General features: G+C 42.4%; 3 protein-coding genes across 4 annotated transcripts; 2 read left to right on the top strand and 1 right to left on the bottom strand.

Moving 5' to 3' along the window:
- The first annotated feature begins 5,410 nt into the window (after positions 1-5,410).
- LOC134225810 (polymerase delta-interacting protein 2) lies at positions 5,411-7,273 on the top strand. The gene is made up of 3 exons (XM_062706173.1): positions 5,411-5,658; positions 5,897-6,527; positions 6,635-7,273. The coding sequence occupies exons 1-3, from the start codon at positions 5,558-5,560 to the stop codon at positions 7,067-7,069; spliced, it is 1,167 nt and encodes a 388-aa protein (XP_062562157.1). The 5' UTR covers positions 5,411-5,557; the 3' UTR covers positions 7,070-7,273.
- Positions 7,274-8,922: 1,649 nt separating this feature from the next.
- Positions 8,923-10,229, bottom strand: LOC134226707 (GPN-loop GTPase 3). The gene is made up of 2 exons (XM_062707662.1): positions 9,860-10,229; positions 8,923-9,800 (listed from the first exon to the last, which is right to left on the bottom strand). Exons 1-2 carry the CDS (start codon positions 9,902-9,904, stop codon positions 8,949-8,951), a joined length of 897 nt encoding a protein of 298 aa, XP_062563646.1. The 5' UTR covers positions 9,905-10,229; the 3' UTR covers positions 8,923-8,948.
- Positions 10,230-10,368: 139 nt separating this feature from the next.
- LOC134226706 (dual specificity protein kinase Ttk) lies at positions 10,369-13,126 on the top strand. 2 transcript variants are annotated; one of them, XM_062707660.1, is made up of 6 exons: positions 10,369-10,752; positions 10,812-10,856; positions 10,912-11,498; positions 11,571-11,962; positions 12,021-12,127; positions 12,189-13,126. In XM_062707660.1, the coding sequence occupies exons 1-6, from the start codon at positions 10,613-10,615 to the stop codon at positions 12,850-12,852; spliced, it is 1,935 nt and encodes a 644-aa protein (XP_062563644.1). In that variant the 5' UTR covers positions 10,369-10,612; the 3' UTR covers positions 12,853-13,126. The 2 variants fall into 2 exon arrangements, with proteins under 2 accessions (XP_062563644.1, XP_062563643.1); XM_062707659.1 differs by having other exon boundaries at positions 10,370-10,752; positions 10,912-11,962.
- The last annotated feature ends 2,690 nt before the right edge of the window (positions 13,127-15,816 follow it).

Raw genomic sequence — 15,816 nt, 5'->3', positions numbered from 1 at the left:
TACCAATGACAATGGTTCTACGGCTAGTAAATTTCGCTGCAGCCAGAAGGATGATCATCAGTAGCACCTACTTTGCACGAAAGAACATCCGAAAGCACACCTGGAGACACCCAAATGGTGAAACTTGCAACCAGATAGACCATGTTCTGGTGGATGGGCGCCATTTCTCGGATGTTATTGATGTGCGGACATTCAGAGGTCCGAACATTGACTCTGATCACTACCTCGTTGTCAGTAAAATTCGATCACGGTTGTCAACTGTATCGAACGAAAGATCACAGCGAACGATGCGTTACAATATCCAGCGATTGTCGGCGGAAGGAGTATCGGCTGAGTACCGCCAGAAGCTCGACGAACGGATAAGTGCAATCAACGTTAGCGACAACATCAACGATCTGTGGGAGTCGATCCATGGAGCGGTGAGCACAACAGCACGAGAAGTGGTAGGCACTGCACAGAGGCGACCCAGGACGGGTTGGTTCGATGTGGAGTGTCAGAGAGTGACAGACGAGAAGAACGTTGCCAGAAGCCGGATGTTGGTGTCAGGTACCCGATCGAATAGAGATCGGTACAAGGAAGCAAGAGCAGCCGAAAAACGAACTTTCCGCAGAAAGAAAAAAGAGTACGAAGAACAAGTGATTAGTGAGGCGCAGGAAAAAATGGAGCAGAACGATAAGCGGAGGTTTTATGAATCTGTCAATGGCGTGCGGAGAAAGACAGCGCCATCCCCCGTCATGTGCAACGACCAACAAGGGACATTGCTGACAGATAAAACTGAAGTGGCTGCCAGGTGGAAGCAACACTTCGAGACTTTGTTGAATGGAGGAAGTGACGGTGCATCGGTGAACAGAATAAATATTAGCGACGATGGACAAGCTGTGGAGTCACCTACACTAGATGAGGTTAAAAAAGCTGTCAAAGAGCTGAAAAACAATAAGGCTGCGGGAAGGACCAGCTCCCGGCTGAACTTCTCAAACATGGCAGTGAGCAGCTTTATGAAGTTCTGCACCATATTATGTCGAAAATATGGGAAGACGAGGAAATGCCTGCTAGCTGGTTGGACGGCCTCATTTGCCCTCTCTTTAAGAAAGGGCACAGACTGGAGTGCGCCAATTACCGAGGAATAACCCTCCTTAATTCGGCGTACAAAATTATGTCCCGTATTCTGTTCAACAGATTGAGACCGCTTGAAGAGTCCTTCGTCGGCGAATACCAAGCAGGTTTTCGTGAGGGCCGATCAACGACGGATCAAATGTTTACCCTGAGACAAATCCTTGATAAATTCCGGGAGTACAACTTGCAGACACATCATCTGTTTATTGATTTCAAGGCGGCGTACGATTCAGTGAAACGGAATGAATTATGGCAAATTATGCTTGAACATGGTTTTCCGGCGAAACTGATACGGCTGATTCGTATAACGTTGGACGGATCGAAATCAAGTGTAAGGGTTGCGGATGAAATATCGACGTCATTTGTTACCTTACATGGATAAAAGCAGGGTGATGCACTCTCGAACCTACTGTTCAATATAGCGCTCGAGGGAGCGATTAGGAGAGCTGGTGTGCAAAGAAGCGGTACCATTATCACAAAATCGCATGGGATTTGCGAACGATATCGATGTTATCGGAATTGATCGCCGCCCAACTAACATTTAATGTCAATGTAAATGTTATTTCAACTCGTCTATACGGCTTCAAGCTGAATATGTGTGCTATACATATAATCAAGAACTTCTATTCAATGCTAATCTGGCAAATCTGGCGAATCTATTCAGCTGTTTTTGGCGTGCCTGCACAACTACTTTACAGCATGTTACACAATTTTTTCTCAATCTTTATTAAACCATTTAGTAATATAATTCGCTTCAATAGCGCTTATTCAGATTTTTTAAATCTGTTAAATAAGTTTTATACAGCCACTGAATTCATTTTGATTAAATATTATTTGAGAGGAGAGTAAATTTCGGAGTTTATTCAATGTTTTTTTTTTGTGAAAACTCAAATATCAATTTTGATGCTACCTAGATTCGAACTCCTGATCTCCTGATTCAATGGCCGCTACTCTGTCATCACCGTCACTTTGACATATGTAAATAACAAAGAAAATTATGGATGTGCTTCTTCGCATACCCTATAGGTTGGTTTACTAACGCAATTTTCAGATTCATGCTGTATAAACGTTAGAAAGAGGCATACATGCTGCTTTCAGCACATAAGCTTAAAAAGTATGCTTTCAGCATTATTTCAACCATTATTCAAACATCTGTTAGCATGTTCTGTGGGCTAACTTTTATGCATCATCAATCGCTGAAATTGTTTTTAGGCAACATTTTCTCGATCTGTATAGATGTTACTCTGCTGCTAATCGTTTAACAGTAGCCGTCATCAGCAATATCGCTTCTAAATGGCTTGTTTTCTAACACTATCTGCTAGCATTAATGACAGCGCTTTGTCAGTTGCTATAAAAGCAGGTGAATACCTCTGTAGCTGCGTTACAGAAATCAATAGCTAATACTCAGCTCCGGCAACAAAAATCAAATGTAAACATTGCGGTTTTGACGTTCCATACTGATAAGCTATTAAAAGGAGCAGTATAAGGTTTACTTAAACGTTGTGTAATCTTCAAAGATACAGAAGTTGCCTAAAAGCTTCGTTAGTTCATTTATAGCGCCATTACGCTATATTGTTAGTGCTATAACAACAGCGAAAGCATTTTCATTGTGAATGCTACTCACCGTAATATAGGAAGTTGCTAACAAGCAACTTAATTACATACATGAGCTCTTAACCGATAAGCTTTGTTGCTAATTCAAACAGAGCTGTTATATGACTATATGAAAGCTGCATAAACGATAAAAGATGAAATATATTCGGCACAAACTGACTAGCTGATAGATATTTGGGTAATAGTCGAGTTGAAGTTTAAGGGATTATTTGCGGAGACTTTTCTTTTATTCAGCATTGGCTGCTTTTATTCAAATATTATACAGCGAAAGGCTAGAAGTTGAAGCTTTTAGCACCAAAATTGTTAGTTGGGCGTGCCGTGGAAGAGGCTTTTGCGCCTTTTAAGAGGGAGACAGCGAGGATTGGACTCACGATCAATACCAGCAAAACGAAGTACATGGTCGCTGGCAATCAACGTGGGTTCATTAGTGGTGGTGGTAGCGAAATGGTGCTGGATGGTGAAAAATTTGAAGTGGTGGAAGAATTTGTGTATCTTGGAACATTAGTGACGTGCGATAATGATGTTACCCGCGAGGTGAAAAGGCGTATTGCAGCTGCAAATAGGGCTTATTACGGACTTCGTAACCAGCATAAGTCCCGTAGTCTGCAAACGAAAACAAAACTCGCGCTGTATACTACTCTGATTCTTCCGGTGGCTTTATACGGCCATGAGACATGGACGTTAAAGGAGGCTGATCGGAGAGCTCTCGGAGTGTTTGAGCGTAAGGTACTGCGGACAATACTCGGCGGTAAACAGGAGAACGGTATCTGGCGGCGTCGCATGAATCACGAATTGTACCAGACCAGGTGTATAAAGGGCTGGATATTATTAAGCTTATACAACACGGCAGACTACGGTGGGCTGGTCACGTTGTTCGTATGCCGGAAGAACGTCAAGCGAAGATAATATTTAGTAGAGAACCCGGAAGAGGCCGCAGGCTTCGTGGAAGGCCGCGTACACGATGGCTTTTTGCAGTTGAAGAGGACCTGAGGGCGCTCAATGTTCAGGGCGACTGGAAGCGATTGGCCCAGGATCGAGTCCAGTGGAGAAGGATACTCCATTCGGCGTAGGTTCATCGAAGAGCTGTAGCCCATCAAGTATCAAGTAAGTAAAAATAAGGATGATAGTGTTAACAAAACACGGAACACCTAGTCTAAGAGATGAATGCATGTATTAGATAATTAGCAAAAAAAAAAAAAGAAAACCCGACTTAATCCACCTACAGTGAACGCAACCCTTCTTACACTTTTGAATGGTTGTGTGTGCCCAGTTCATATTACAATTTCTATGCATATGACCTTCAATTGAATATAAAATAACTGATATGATCATGCTTTTATCGATTTCAAAATAAAAAAAGTGATATTTCTGGAAATTTAACAACTTTTAAAAAATACAAAAAGACTGCAGATTTGATTTGCCGCCTTAAATGGCAATATTACAGCTTCTTTTTAAGCCCAAAAGAGTTCAAATCGGGTCATAGACGGCTGAGATATTGGTGTGACAATTCTTCATTAGTAGTCTGAAAATATGTCTCATATTGTATTTCACAGATATCTCTGAAACCGAATTTCCGATTGCAGAAAAAAATTAATGGGTCCAATGATAAAAACATAGCTTTCGTTTTTAGAAAGTCTCCTTAATAAAGTCAAAAAAAAAAGCTTTCGTTTAAAGATAAAATCGCACAAATCGGTCCAAGGACGACTTAGATCTTGATGGGACATATTTTACCAATGTGTGAAGTTGATACGTCTAATGCTTTATGTTCGTATTTCAAAGATATCTCCGGAACCCAATGTCTAATTGCAAAATCAAAATACAATGGGTTCAATGGCAAAGTCATAGCTTTCGTTTAAAGATAAAATCATGCAAATTGGTTTACAGACGGCTGAGATATTTATGTGACATTATTTTGTTAGTTTTCTGAAAATACACTTCATGTTCGTATTTCTCACATATCTCTGGAACCAAATGTTGCAAAAAAAAATTAAACTCGTACAATGACAAAGTCAAAGCTTTAGTTTAGTGTTAAAATCGTGCAAATCGGTCCACGGACGGCTGAGATCTTGATGTGACATTTTTGTAACGCACACACACGCACACACACACACACACATACATACATGTGTTCAGTTTGTCGAGCTGAGTTGATTGGTATATACGGCTTGGGTCTCCGAGCCTCGGATAAAAAGTCGGTTTTTCAAGCGATCTTTATACCCTTCTTAGGTGCCCGCCAGAGTAAACGCGACGTGCGATGCGTAAAAGAATAACAATCAATCAATAACAATAACAATCTTGATAAGAAAATTATTTTGAGCTTTTTAGTGGAATGTTTTCACCTGTCATAAGACGAGTTTATACAATCCCACGACTTGTCGAGTCAAGTACGAGACACTGAAGACGGCCTTACTTTTGAGGTCGAAATACGTATCTGTCAAGATACAATTAAGTGGTGGAATTCAATGGGATTGTATAAACTCGTCTTATGACAGGTGAATAACAATCTTTATCAAGGCCTCTAGTGGCCATTACCGCTCGCGGAAAAGTGGATTGAATCTTTAAAAAAATGTGGCAACACTGATGTGTATTTTTATATGAGTATATGTTTTTACTGTGTCATCATCATTAATTTTTGCCATCATCGAAAAACCGAAGTTGACAGTTCGATTCGGAGAAAATTTTGACAGTCACTGAAAACTCCGCTGATGGTTGAGGCTGCTGGGTGCTTCGTCGGCAACAAACAGCGCAAAAAGGGTCAGTGTTCGTTCGCAAACCGTCTCGCATCCGGAAATTCGAAATAAATATAATCAACCGATATTGGACAGCTACAATGGGTTTCTACGTCACGCCACAGATCGTGCGGCAGCTTCGCCCGATTTGCTTCCAACTTTCCGTGCGATACTTTTCCGCTAGCGATCAACACAACACTCGGTAAGTTTTGTAAGTGGTCAACAGTCCTACGAGAAGAATGACTTACAAAATACAATTTTACATATTATTTCACTGAAATGTTCAATGTCCCGAGTGATAACACTAATATAAAAGCTGTTGGGCATTTGCTGTACGGCATTGCTAACTTGGAGAATGCATCACATAAAATACATTTGCATCCAAAACAAGCGATTCACAAGAGATTATATAATTTTATTGCGATTCACTTCCATTTCAGTTTGGCAGAGGTTGGCAAATTGGAGCTTCCGAAGGCGCAAGGGAAGTACGAAACTGGTCAGCTCTTCCTACACCGTGTGTTCGGCTACCGAGGGGTAATACTATTTCCTTGGCTAGCTCGAGTGTACGATCGCGATTTGCCTGCGCAAAACAAGAGCATTCAGAGCGAGACAACTTCTACGTCGACTAATGGAGATTCACCTGCACCTCCGAATACCTCAAAAGAAGTGCAAAAGAAGACGCACACTTTCTATCAGGTGTTGATTGACCAGCGGGATTGTCCGTACATCCGAGCCCAGACAGAGGCCGTGACCTTTTTGGGCAACCAGGAATCCAGTCGAAGTTTGTACGCTATTCCGGGACTGGATTACGTGGCTCACGAGGACATTTTGCCATACAGTTCCGGTGAGCAGCATCCGCTGCAACATGAATTGTTCGACAAGTTCTTGGCACACCAAGCGGACAAGGATCCACCTTTTAGTGCTCAGGATACATTGCGGGCATGGCAGAAGAAGAATCACCCCTGGCTAGAACTGTCCGATGTGCACAAGGAAACGACCGAGGGCATACGCGTAACTGTGATCCCGTTCTATATGGGATGCCGCGAAACCCCAGCAGCTTCAGTATACTGGGTAAGTATTCGAACAAACGTTGGGGTCCTTTTTCTGAATTCTCGACCTCTCTACTTGTAAAGTTTAACTATGTCGGGGTTATTTATACTTTTTCTCTTATATTCTAGTGGCGCTATTGTATTCGTTTGGAAAATCTCGGGGAACTGAGCGTGCAGCTTCGCGAACGACACTGGAGAATTTTCTCCCTCTCGGGCACGCTGGAAACCGTCCGTGGGCGTGGAGTAGTTGGCCAAGAACCAGTCCTCAGCCCGCGGCTGCCGGCGTTCCAATACAGCTCGCATGTGAGCCTACAGGCTCCTAGCGGACACATGTGGGGTACCTTCCGCATGGAGCGTGAGGATGGACATATGTTCGATTGTCGCATACCACCCTTCTCCCTCGAGAGCAAGCCGGACGACAGTGGGAACTCTTCGGACGATTCAACGACCACTAAAAGTCCGAACAACTCCGGATCGTCACCGTCATCCACGACGACGTCCGGTGGAGGAGGATCCTCAGATGGGAGCGTTAGCTCTGCAGAATTCAGCTCAAAGCAAGATTAGTTTTTATAAAAAGAAATATGATCATAAGTGTTTGAAACGATGATATTTATTAAACATGTTGACAAACAAATATGACGCTTTTGAAAGCGATGATCCCGTGAAACATGCTGTCCAACGCATAGTCTCAACATAATAACTATAAGGCCAACTTATTCGTTGTAAATATGATTTAACTGATATAAAATAATCCCAGTACCTACCGAAGTCGATTAGAATAAAATTTTGCGTGAAAGAAATAGAACAGTTTTGCTGGCTTATTCCATTTAATTTCTAATACTCTTTTTTCAAATTCGTTTGTTGTGGAACAGAACAAGATCCATTACAAATATTCACAAATTTTGGATACAATATGAAATCAACTTTCTAGGTTTGTTATAAAATGGAGCAATTAGATGATATTCATATTAGTTCGTTGGAAAACATTTTATGAGCAACTCGATTTGGCCAAACAGTTCAATTAAAAAATGAATATCAACTGCACTTCTCAAACATGGCAGTGAGCAGCTTTATGAAGTTCTGCACCATATTATGTCGAAAATATGGGAAGACAAGGAATTGCCTGCCAGCCTCATCTGCCCCTGTTGAACAACCTCATCTGCCCTCTCTTTAAGAAAGGGCACAGACTGGAGTGTGCCAATTACCGAGGAATAACCCTCCTTAATTCGGCGTACAAAATTATGTCCCGTATTCTGATCAATAGATTGAGACCGCTTGAAGAGTTCTTCGTCGGCGAATACCAGGCAGGTTTTCGTGAGGGCCGATCAACGACGGATCAAATGTTTACCCTGAGACAAATCCTTGATAAATTCTGGGAGTACAACTTGCAGACACATCATCTGTTTATTGATTTCAAGGCGGCGTACGAGTCAGTGAAACGGAATGAATTGGCAATGGTAAATTATGCTAGAACATGGTTTTCCGGCGAAACTGATACGGCTGATTCATATAACGTTGGGCGGATCGAAATCAAGTGTAAGGGATGCGGATAAAATAACCACATCATTTGTTACCTTAGATGGATTGAAGCAGGGTCATGCACTCTCGAATCTACTGTTCAATATAGCGCTCGAGGGAGCGATGAGGAGAGCTGGTGTGCAAAGAAGCACAAGATCACATATGCTCCTATGGGATTTGCGGACGATATCGATATTATCCGAATTGATCGCGGTGCCTTGGAAGAGGCTTTTATGCCTTTTAAGAGGGAGACAGCGAGGATTGGACTCACGATCAATACCAGCAAAACCGAAGTACATGGTCACTGGCAATCAACGTGGATTCATTATTGGTAGTGGTAGTGAAATGGTGCTGGATCTGGATTGTGAAAAATTTGAAGTGGTAGAAAAACTTGTGTATCTTGGAACATTAGTGACGTGCGATAATGATGTTACCCGCGAGGTGAAAAGGCGTATTGCAGCTGCAAATAGGGCTTATTGCGTATTTCGTAACCAGCTGAAGTCCCGTAGTCTAGAAACGAAGACACAATTCGACACGAAGACACAATTCGACAATTCGAAGACACAATCATGAGTTGTACAAGGTGTATAGAGGGCTGAATATTATTAAGCTTTTTCAACAAGGCAGACTACGGTGGGCTAGACACTTTGTTCGTATGCCGGACGAACGTCAAGCGAAGATAATATTTAGTAGAGAACTCAAAAGAGATTGCAAGCTTCGTGGAAGCCCGCGTACACGATGGCTTTTTGGAGGATCTGAGGGCGCTTAATGTTCAGAGCGACTGGAAGGATCGAGTTCAGTGGAGAAGCGTAGGTTCATCGAAGAGCTGTAGCCAAGTATCAAGTAAGTAAATTTATCAAATTTGCAAACATTATTGAAGAGATACAAACAACCTTCAATGATTTTATTATCAACATTTTATTCTTCAATCATGATAGTACTTCTCCACATCGTCTTCATCGTCAGGCTCTTGGGCATCAAAATCCGTAGTTTTAACGTCGGCATCTTCTCCGTATTGTATCACATTATCGATCATCAACAGCAAATCGGCAATATTCTCCTCGTCGTTGATATTCAGTGGCGTAAACCGAACCAAACTAAAATCTTCAATCAGCAGTCCTATCGTCTCAGACAGCTTCCTATACTTTCGTCCCCACGAAGACTCATTCGTAACTTCTCCCAACAATGCCTGAGGATCTGGTTCCAAATATTTGTCCAACTGTCCCTTACTCGTCTTACTCAACAGATCCATTTTACTCAGAATGTTCACATGGGGCAGTTCCATGTTCACCATCACACTGAGGGCCGCCATTGTCCCCGACAAGAACTTTGCACCATCGATCATAAACTGGGAATCAACCAGAAATACCGAACACAGTCGGAAGTTCCAAGATTCCAACAGTTTGGCTAACTGCTGCCCGGCTTTCAAGTGCGTATACAATTCTATTTGACCCGGCATATCGAACAGAATATAATCATCGTCAGGCTCTTCGATTCCATCGGCCACCCCTTCCTCGTCCTCGTCATTATCCACTCCGCAGAGTTGGTTCCTCAGCCAATCGGGATTTTCCAGTAGATATTCAATACAGAAGACCAATCCCCCGTTCGGGCCGTAGTGCAGTTCCTCGTCTTCCATGGCATCGTCCAGCTGGATCAGATCGCGAATATCGATGAATGGCTGGTATTCGAACGTCTCCGCGGCCGGATCAAGATTCACCACCTTGATCAGCCGCTTGTCGTCGTAGCCATGCCGCTGCATCGTGGCGCAGTAAGTTGACTATAGAAAGATTGGAAGGTTATTTGCAAATGTTATCGTTGTCTAATTCGTTAGCTTACCTTTCCACTTCCCGCGGGACCCATCACAAGCTGGCCATAGCGCATTTTGAACAATAATTATTATAGTGTGTAGGATTTTCACATTCAAAAGATTTTTTTTACGATTCAGTACCTCGCAGCGTATTCAGCCGATTTCGCGTGTTTATGTTTAAGCAAAATAATAATAATAAACAAAAACACTTGCATGCACTTTTTGTTTACTGCAAACAATAAAAATCTTACGAAGCTAATACACTGACAAAAAATAATGCATCACAATGTCGAGCTAGAAATATTTGATTTTTCCATATACAAAACGGCTTACCAAGGATAATAATGGGTTCTAAAATTGAAGAATTCAATATTAATTGATTTGCAGACAGACCTATAAGGATAAAAAGATAGCGCAAATCTCAACTCGAGGAATTTTATTTTACTTCGCGAACAAATAAAAACTTTAGTTGAGCTCTTTTCAACTGTACAACAAGTTTTTTTGTTTCATCAGGTTGGCAGTTCCGCGAAATTTAAAAAGAAGAGGCGATGCACGCACTGTCAAAACATACTCGTTTATTCGCGGTTAATCGAAAGCGAAAAGTTTTAACAGCCGTTTTGTTACTGAAGGTTGTTTTTTTAATTTATTTAGGAGTTTTCTCGTGCAAGGTTTTATTCGGCAATGTACATTGGCATCAGTGGCTTAAAATACGTGTTGGTGTAAAATAAGTAAAATAAATAATCAAAAATACGCATAACGATTCGCTCCGAAAGTGCAAAACCATGTCATTGTTCCATCCGGCAAAGCGGCTGAGCGGCAGTGGACAAGACACTGATTTTAACCAGGATGAGGATGTTCCGGATAGCTGTGACGTTTTGCATTCGTCCGGAAGTGGGTCGCTCAGCAATAGCATCTCTGGCAGGTTTGTTGTCCATCACTGGGCTGTTTGTGAAAAATGTTGACTAAATTTTTTTATTGTAGGGATAAGGAATGCTCAGACGAATTTTCCAGGAGAGCTACTAGGAGGTGAGTATTTTTTTTATTTCTTTGCAATATTTTTCTATAACAAACTGAATTACAGCATTCAGCCGAAAAGGGTTTCCGAGCTACCTCCATTGGAATCGGAATCGGATTCGGATGATGACAACAATTTGAACTGCGCTATTTTGAACGATTCGTTCCTCTTGACTCCATCGAAAAACGTCGACGATATGGATAGTGCTCAGAAACCATCAAAAGCAATGCCTAGTCCTGACCACAAGGAAAATGTACATGCTCGCAAGAAGCTAGAGGATAAAATGAACAATGCTAAAGACCCCGAACCGCAGGAAGCAAAGATTTTAAAGCGTGTTCCTTTATTAGACAGGCGTCAGCTTGAGAAGCAGTTTTCGCTTCTTTCCCAGAGTGCTTCAAGATTATCGAGGGCGAGGGATTCAGGGATCAACAGTACTACCTCGTCAGTTCTTTCTGCAACAGAACAGGTGACAGAGATCGAAGTAAAGCCCATCAACAAGAACGAGACGGAAGAGCAAGATTTGGGCCGAAGCCTTCGAGAGCAGAAAATGCCATCTCCACCCAAGGATCATCTGTTCGTAACTCCACGAGAGAAATTTCCTCAAAGTCACGTACGGGGAATGTCGTCACGGGCAATTACTTCCACTACAAATCGTAAATCCCGGAATACGTTGCAAAACGAATTCAAATCTCAGAAGATTCTCTTTGCTACTCCTTTGGCCACAGGTTTGCCCCGGCCTCCGATGGGTGCGAATGATAGTTTATCGCTATCGCTGGTGGACACACCAATTAAGTCGAAAGATAGACCGTTGTCGCCGATTGTAGAGCAGCAACAAGTACGACCCGCAAAACGTTCAACAGATGATCTATTCCCGGCAACTCCCGGACCAGAAAAGCGCCTATCACCGGAACCAACACCTCGGACAACGAAAGATGTTGCGCCACCTGTAGTCACGATGGAGGAACTTCGGCCGGTTGATCAATCACAAGCCAAACCGTTCCCTGTGATCGCGATAAACGGTAAGGAATATCAAGTGCTGAAAAAGTTAGGATCCGGTGGATCAAGTTCCGTGTTTTTGGCCAAGCAGATGGAAACCGGTATCGAGTGCGCCTTGAAGGTAAATGCGCTTTATCGTCACGAATGAATTGTACCTAAAACTTTTTTTTACATTTCAGTTAGTCAATCTTGAAGGTGACGCAAGCCTTGTAGAGGGTTATTTAAACGAGACAAAGTTGTTAGCCAAATTACAAGGAAATGAAAATGTAGTAGCCCTCCACGATTAGTAAGTATAAGAGTGGCAATAAAAACTCATTTTATTTCTTAACCTGGTAATTATTTCGCAGCTGTCACCATCCCGAAGCGAATCAACTCTTTCTTGTGATGGAAAAGGGAGACTGCGATCTCCACAAAATTCTTCAAAACTACCGTAAGGACATCCCACTGTATACGCTGATGCAGGTTTGGTATCAAATGGTGCAATGCGTGCATTACATTCACGAGCACGGAGTCATCCATCTGGATCTGAAACCCGCTAATTTTCTCATGGTCAAAGGACGCCTCAAGCTGATCGACTTCGGCATTGCCAGCAACATTGCTTTCGATTCCACTAGTATTATGAAGTTCTCCCAGGCCGGTACCTTCAATTACATCAGCCCAGAAGCCCTGATCGACACATCGACGGAATCCAGTCCTGCCACTTCGCAGCCCAAGATCAAGATGTCGAAAAAGTCCGACATCTGGTCGCTGGGATGCATCCTGTATCTGTTGCTGTACAAGAAGACTCCATTCGCCCACATCAAGAACATACACAACAAGGTAAGCATCATCACAAATCCCCATACGGTGATTGAGTATCCTCCGCTACCGATCTACTACCCGGCCATGCTGCTGGAGATGCTGCAGAGGTGCCTCAGGTATGACCCGAAATCCAGGGCTTCGACGGCGGAATTGCTGCAGTATCCATTCGACATGGTGATACCGCTTCCGAATGGAGAAGCGCCCAAGTGATTACGACAACGATGACATGCGATTGTAAGTTTGCACCTAAGTTATCTTCATTTGATGCATGCCAGTGTGGGGCGGCGATGCATAGTTTTGCTAGCATTTTAGTCCGGAAATATTTATTACGTATAGATATTGCTTATTATATTACGAAACTAACACAGTAACTTAAGTCTCAAACAGATTGTATTTCTATTTGATGCATTTTCCAAGGTGTATATATAAAAAGATTTATTACAAACGGATCCTCGTAGTTCTGTTTCAAGTATACCTAGTTCTATATTCTTGAGTATTTTCATTACCTGTCAGTGATGACTTCACGGAAGTCGAGGATATGGACTTCAAGCTATAATTCAGCGAAATCAGGAAATGTGAAATCGAATTGGGTCCGTGGACTGATAGTTTTTACTCGTGTACGTTATGCCAAACTTGCATTGCAAAAATAAAGTTTCCCCAAATTAGGTAAAGATGAAAAGGGTAGGTGCGGCCGGTAATAAAGCTAATCAGTTCGGTGCGTGAATTCTCTTGTTTCGGACAGCAGAACGATCGCGCGATCGGCCGAAATATTGTGTTCTGCATTGTGCGGCCGATAATAAAGCTAATCAGTTCGGTGCGTGATTTCTCTTGTTTCGAACAGCAGAACGATCGCGCGATCGGCCGAAATATTGTGTCCTGCATTGCGCGGCCGGTAATAAGAGTAGCCATCGAACAAGTAAGTGCAGTGCGTGTTTTAGTCGTCGGGAAAGAAATAAAATATCTATCTTGTGTTCGGTGGCTCATGCGCATGTCGCGCGCGGTCGAAAAAAGCGCGTTCTTCAATAGTTTGCTGTAGCCATCGAGCAAGTGAGTACAGAGTGCTGCGCTTCCGTGCGGTCGTCCAAAACGCGAATCTCCTCAGTTTTCATATGCCACCGGGCGTGCATGTTTTAACTTTTAACTCGTATTAGTGTTATTTCCCATCCCATAGATCGCATCGCTTACCAAAGTGAATCCAGATAAATTATCCTTTGTAACTAAAACGATATCCTATCCCAAGACAATCGTGGAGATGCAGAGGTATACTCGGTCTCTAGTAGCAACGAGAGTCGGACTAACAATCCTTCCATTCCTATATGACCGTAAGGACGTGGCCGGCGCCGTTATTGACTTTAAATATTTGAGCTCCCGAAACGTGTACATTGAGAATGGGTAGCTAATCCCAAGCCCCATTCATTGTGTTCTCTGTACAATTTCGCAAGTTCAGTCAATCACGGAGTAGCAACTACGAATTGTGCGGTCATAATGCTTATGCTCATTAGGTACAGATGAAAAGGGTAAGCCTTGCTTAGCTCAAATTATGGACCGCAGGCATCAGTTGATGAACACCTGCTGCAGCCATTAAGTGTTCTTCATTGATAAACACCATGTTTCGCTAGCGTATAAAATAATTCACGTTAGAGTAAAAAATTCAGATTTTGATTCGTTCACTTATCTACCAGTTTTTCCAGACATTTCTTGGCCCTTGCTTTCTTGATTCATGCGCCTATATCGATCTTAGTAACGCCGTCTGACACCATGTAGCTACGAAAATAGTGAAAGCTGTCAACATTCTCCACTGGTTGACCAGCTACCGTGAAGTTGGAAGGGGTGGCCGTGTTCAAATCCAAAGTTTTGGTTTTTTTAACCTTGCTGACTCAACCTGCCGAAGTGGTCGTTGCTCGGCATGGTCGTTATTGAGCTTTACTATGCATATCAGAGGGCCGTTGAGCTAGGAGTGCATCGTCATCCGCCAATTCGAAGTCGTTTCAGGTGCTCCATTATTATAGGCTGGCATAGCTGCCCGCGGTTTGGTTCACCTCAATCGCACCTATACCAGAATCTCTTTCAAAACGATGTCAAAGTCGATGATAGCTGGATAGCGCTGAACAATCAGGTGCACTTCTATTCTGATGTCGTCTAACAATTGTTAGACGTCTAGAATGCGTCGCAGTTATCGAACGGTATTTGCTAACAGAAACGAAAACATGTTGCAGTTATCGAGCGACTAGTGTATTGTCCATAAGAAATTCTTAGGAAATTTTATAGACGAAAGCGAACTGGTAATTTGGCCGAAAAGTCGTTTTGATTAGTCCAAAAATGCCGTTTGGCCGAAATGATCGTTTGACAGAATGGGCCATTTATCCGAAAATATCATTAAGGCCAACAGGTCATACGGCCAAATATAAATAACTGAACGTATAATTTAGTACAAAATTTCCATCCGTTTGGCTTAATGACATATACGTTGAAAAGAAGCCTGTGACGAGCGACATAGCCCGCTGTCATTATCAGTGGCGTTTCCCTAACCTCAATCTACCTGTGCACTAAGCTTAAATTTAAGGAATTGGTGTGTGAAAATGCCTAGAATAACTAGATTTTGATTAGTACAAACGACTCTGATAATTTTCTTTTCCATTCGGACTGTCAAAATGTTGAAATATTCACTTTTTGGGTCAGTGCACAGGTAAAAAGTGAGGTTACGCGACGCCACTGGTCATTATTGAAAAGCAATATGAAAAAAATAGTGCCCGGGACATCCTGGCTTCGATCTGCCGATGCACTAAACAATAGAATGTCAGTAGCCTGTTGGAAAGGCCTTTGTCAAACGACCGTTGTACGAAATTTCGTAAATTTTTAAATCGATACTGGCATTTAAGCCAAAAGCCATCTAAACAAATCCCATTAAGCCGAATTGAACGTTTATCCGAAACTGTTATCAGGTCAAAAATGGTTTGACCGAACAACAACCGAAACGTTACAACCGAAATGGACATTTAGCCGAACTAATTATTTGGCCGAAAAAAAAAACGTTCAAATACCTAAATAGGTCGTTTGACCAAAAATGCCCTTTTGGTAGGAATGGTAATTTGACCCGAAAATGTCCTCTGTGGCATTTTCTGTCAAATGACTTATTCGGCTAACCGTCTTTTTGACAAAATGATCAATTCAGCC

Source organism: Armigeres subalbatus, chromosome 3 (assembly GCF_024139115.2).
Source record: "Armigeres subalbatus isolate Guangzhou_Male chromosome 3, GZ_Asu_2, whole genome shotgun sequence".
NCBI lineage: Eukaryota > Metazoa > Arthropoda > Insecta > Diptera > Culicidae > Armigeres > Armigeres subalbatus.
This window is presented reverse-complemented; position numbering and strand designations above follow the sequence as displayed.

Excerpts from the sequence above, each read along its gene's own strand:
- LOC134226706 (XM_062707659.1), top strand. The coding sequence starts at position 10,613 with ATGTCATTGTTCCATCCGGCAAAGCGGCTGAGCGGCAGTGGACAAGAC. Across the intron at positions 11,963-12,020 it reads GTATCGAGTGCGCCTTGAAG|TTAGTCAATCTTGAAGGTGA; the intron begins GTAAATGCGCTT and ends TTTACATTTCAG. Across the intron at positions 12,128-12,188 it reads GTAGTAGCCCTCCACGATTA|CTGTCACCATCCCGAAGCGA; the intron begins GTAAGTATAAGA and ends ATTATTTCGCAG.
- LOC134226707 (XM_062707662.1), bottom strand. The coding sequence starts at position 9,904 with ATGCGCTATGGCCAGCTTGTGATGGGTCCCGCGGGAAGTGGAAAG. Across the intron at positions 9,801-9,859 it reads GTCCCGCGGGAAGTGGAAAG|TCAACTTACTGCGCCACGAT; the intron begins GTAAGCTAACGA and ends ATCTTTCTATAG.
- LOC134225810 (XM_062706173.1), top strand. The coding sequence starts at position 5,558 with ATGGGTTTCTACGTCACGCCACAGATCGTGCGGCAGCTTCGCCCGATT. Across the intron at positions 5,659-5,896 it reads AGCGATCAACACAACACTCG|TTTGGCAGAGGTTGGCAAAT; the intron begins GTAAGTTTTGTA and ends CTTCCATTTCAG. Across the intron at positions 6,528-6,634 it reads CAGCAGCTTCAGTATACTGG|TGGCGCTATTGTATTCGTTT; the intron begins GTAAGTATTCGA and ends CTTATATTCTAG.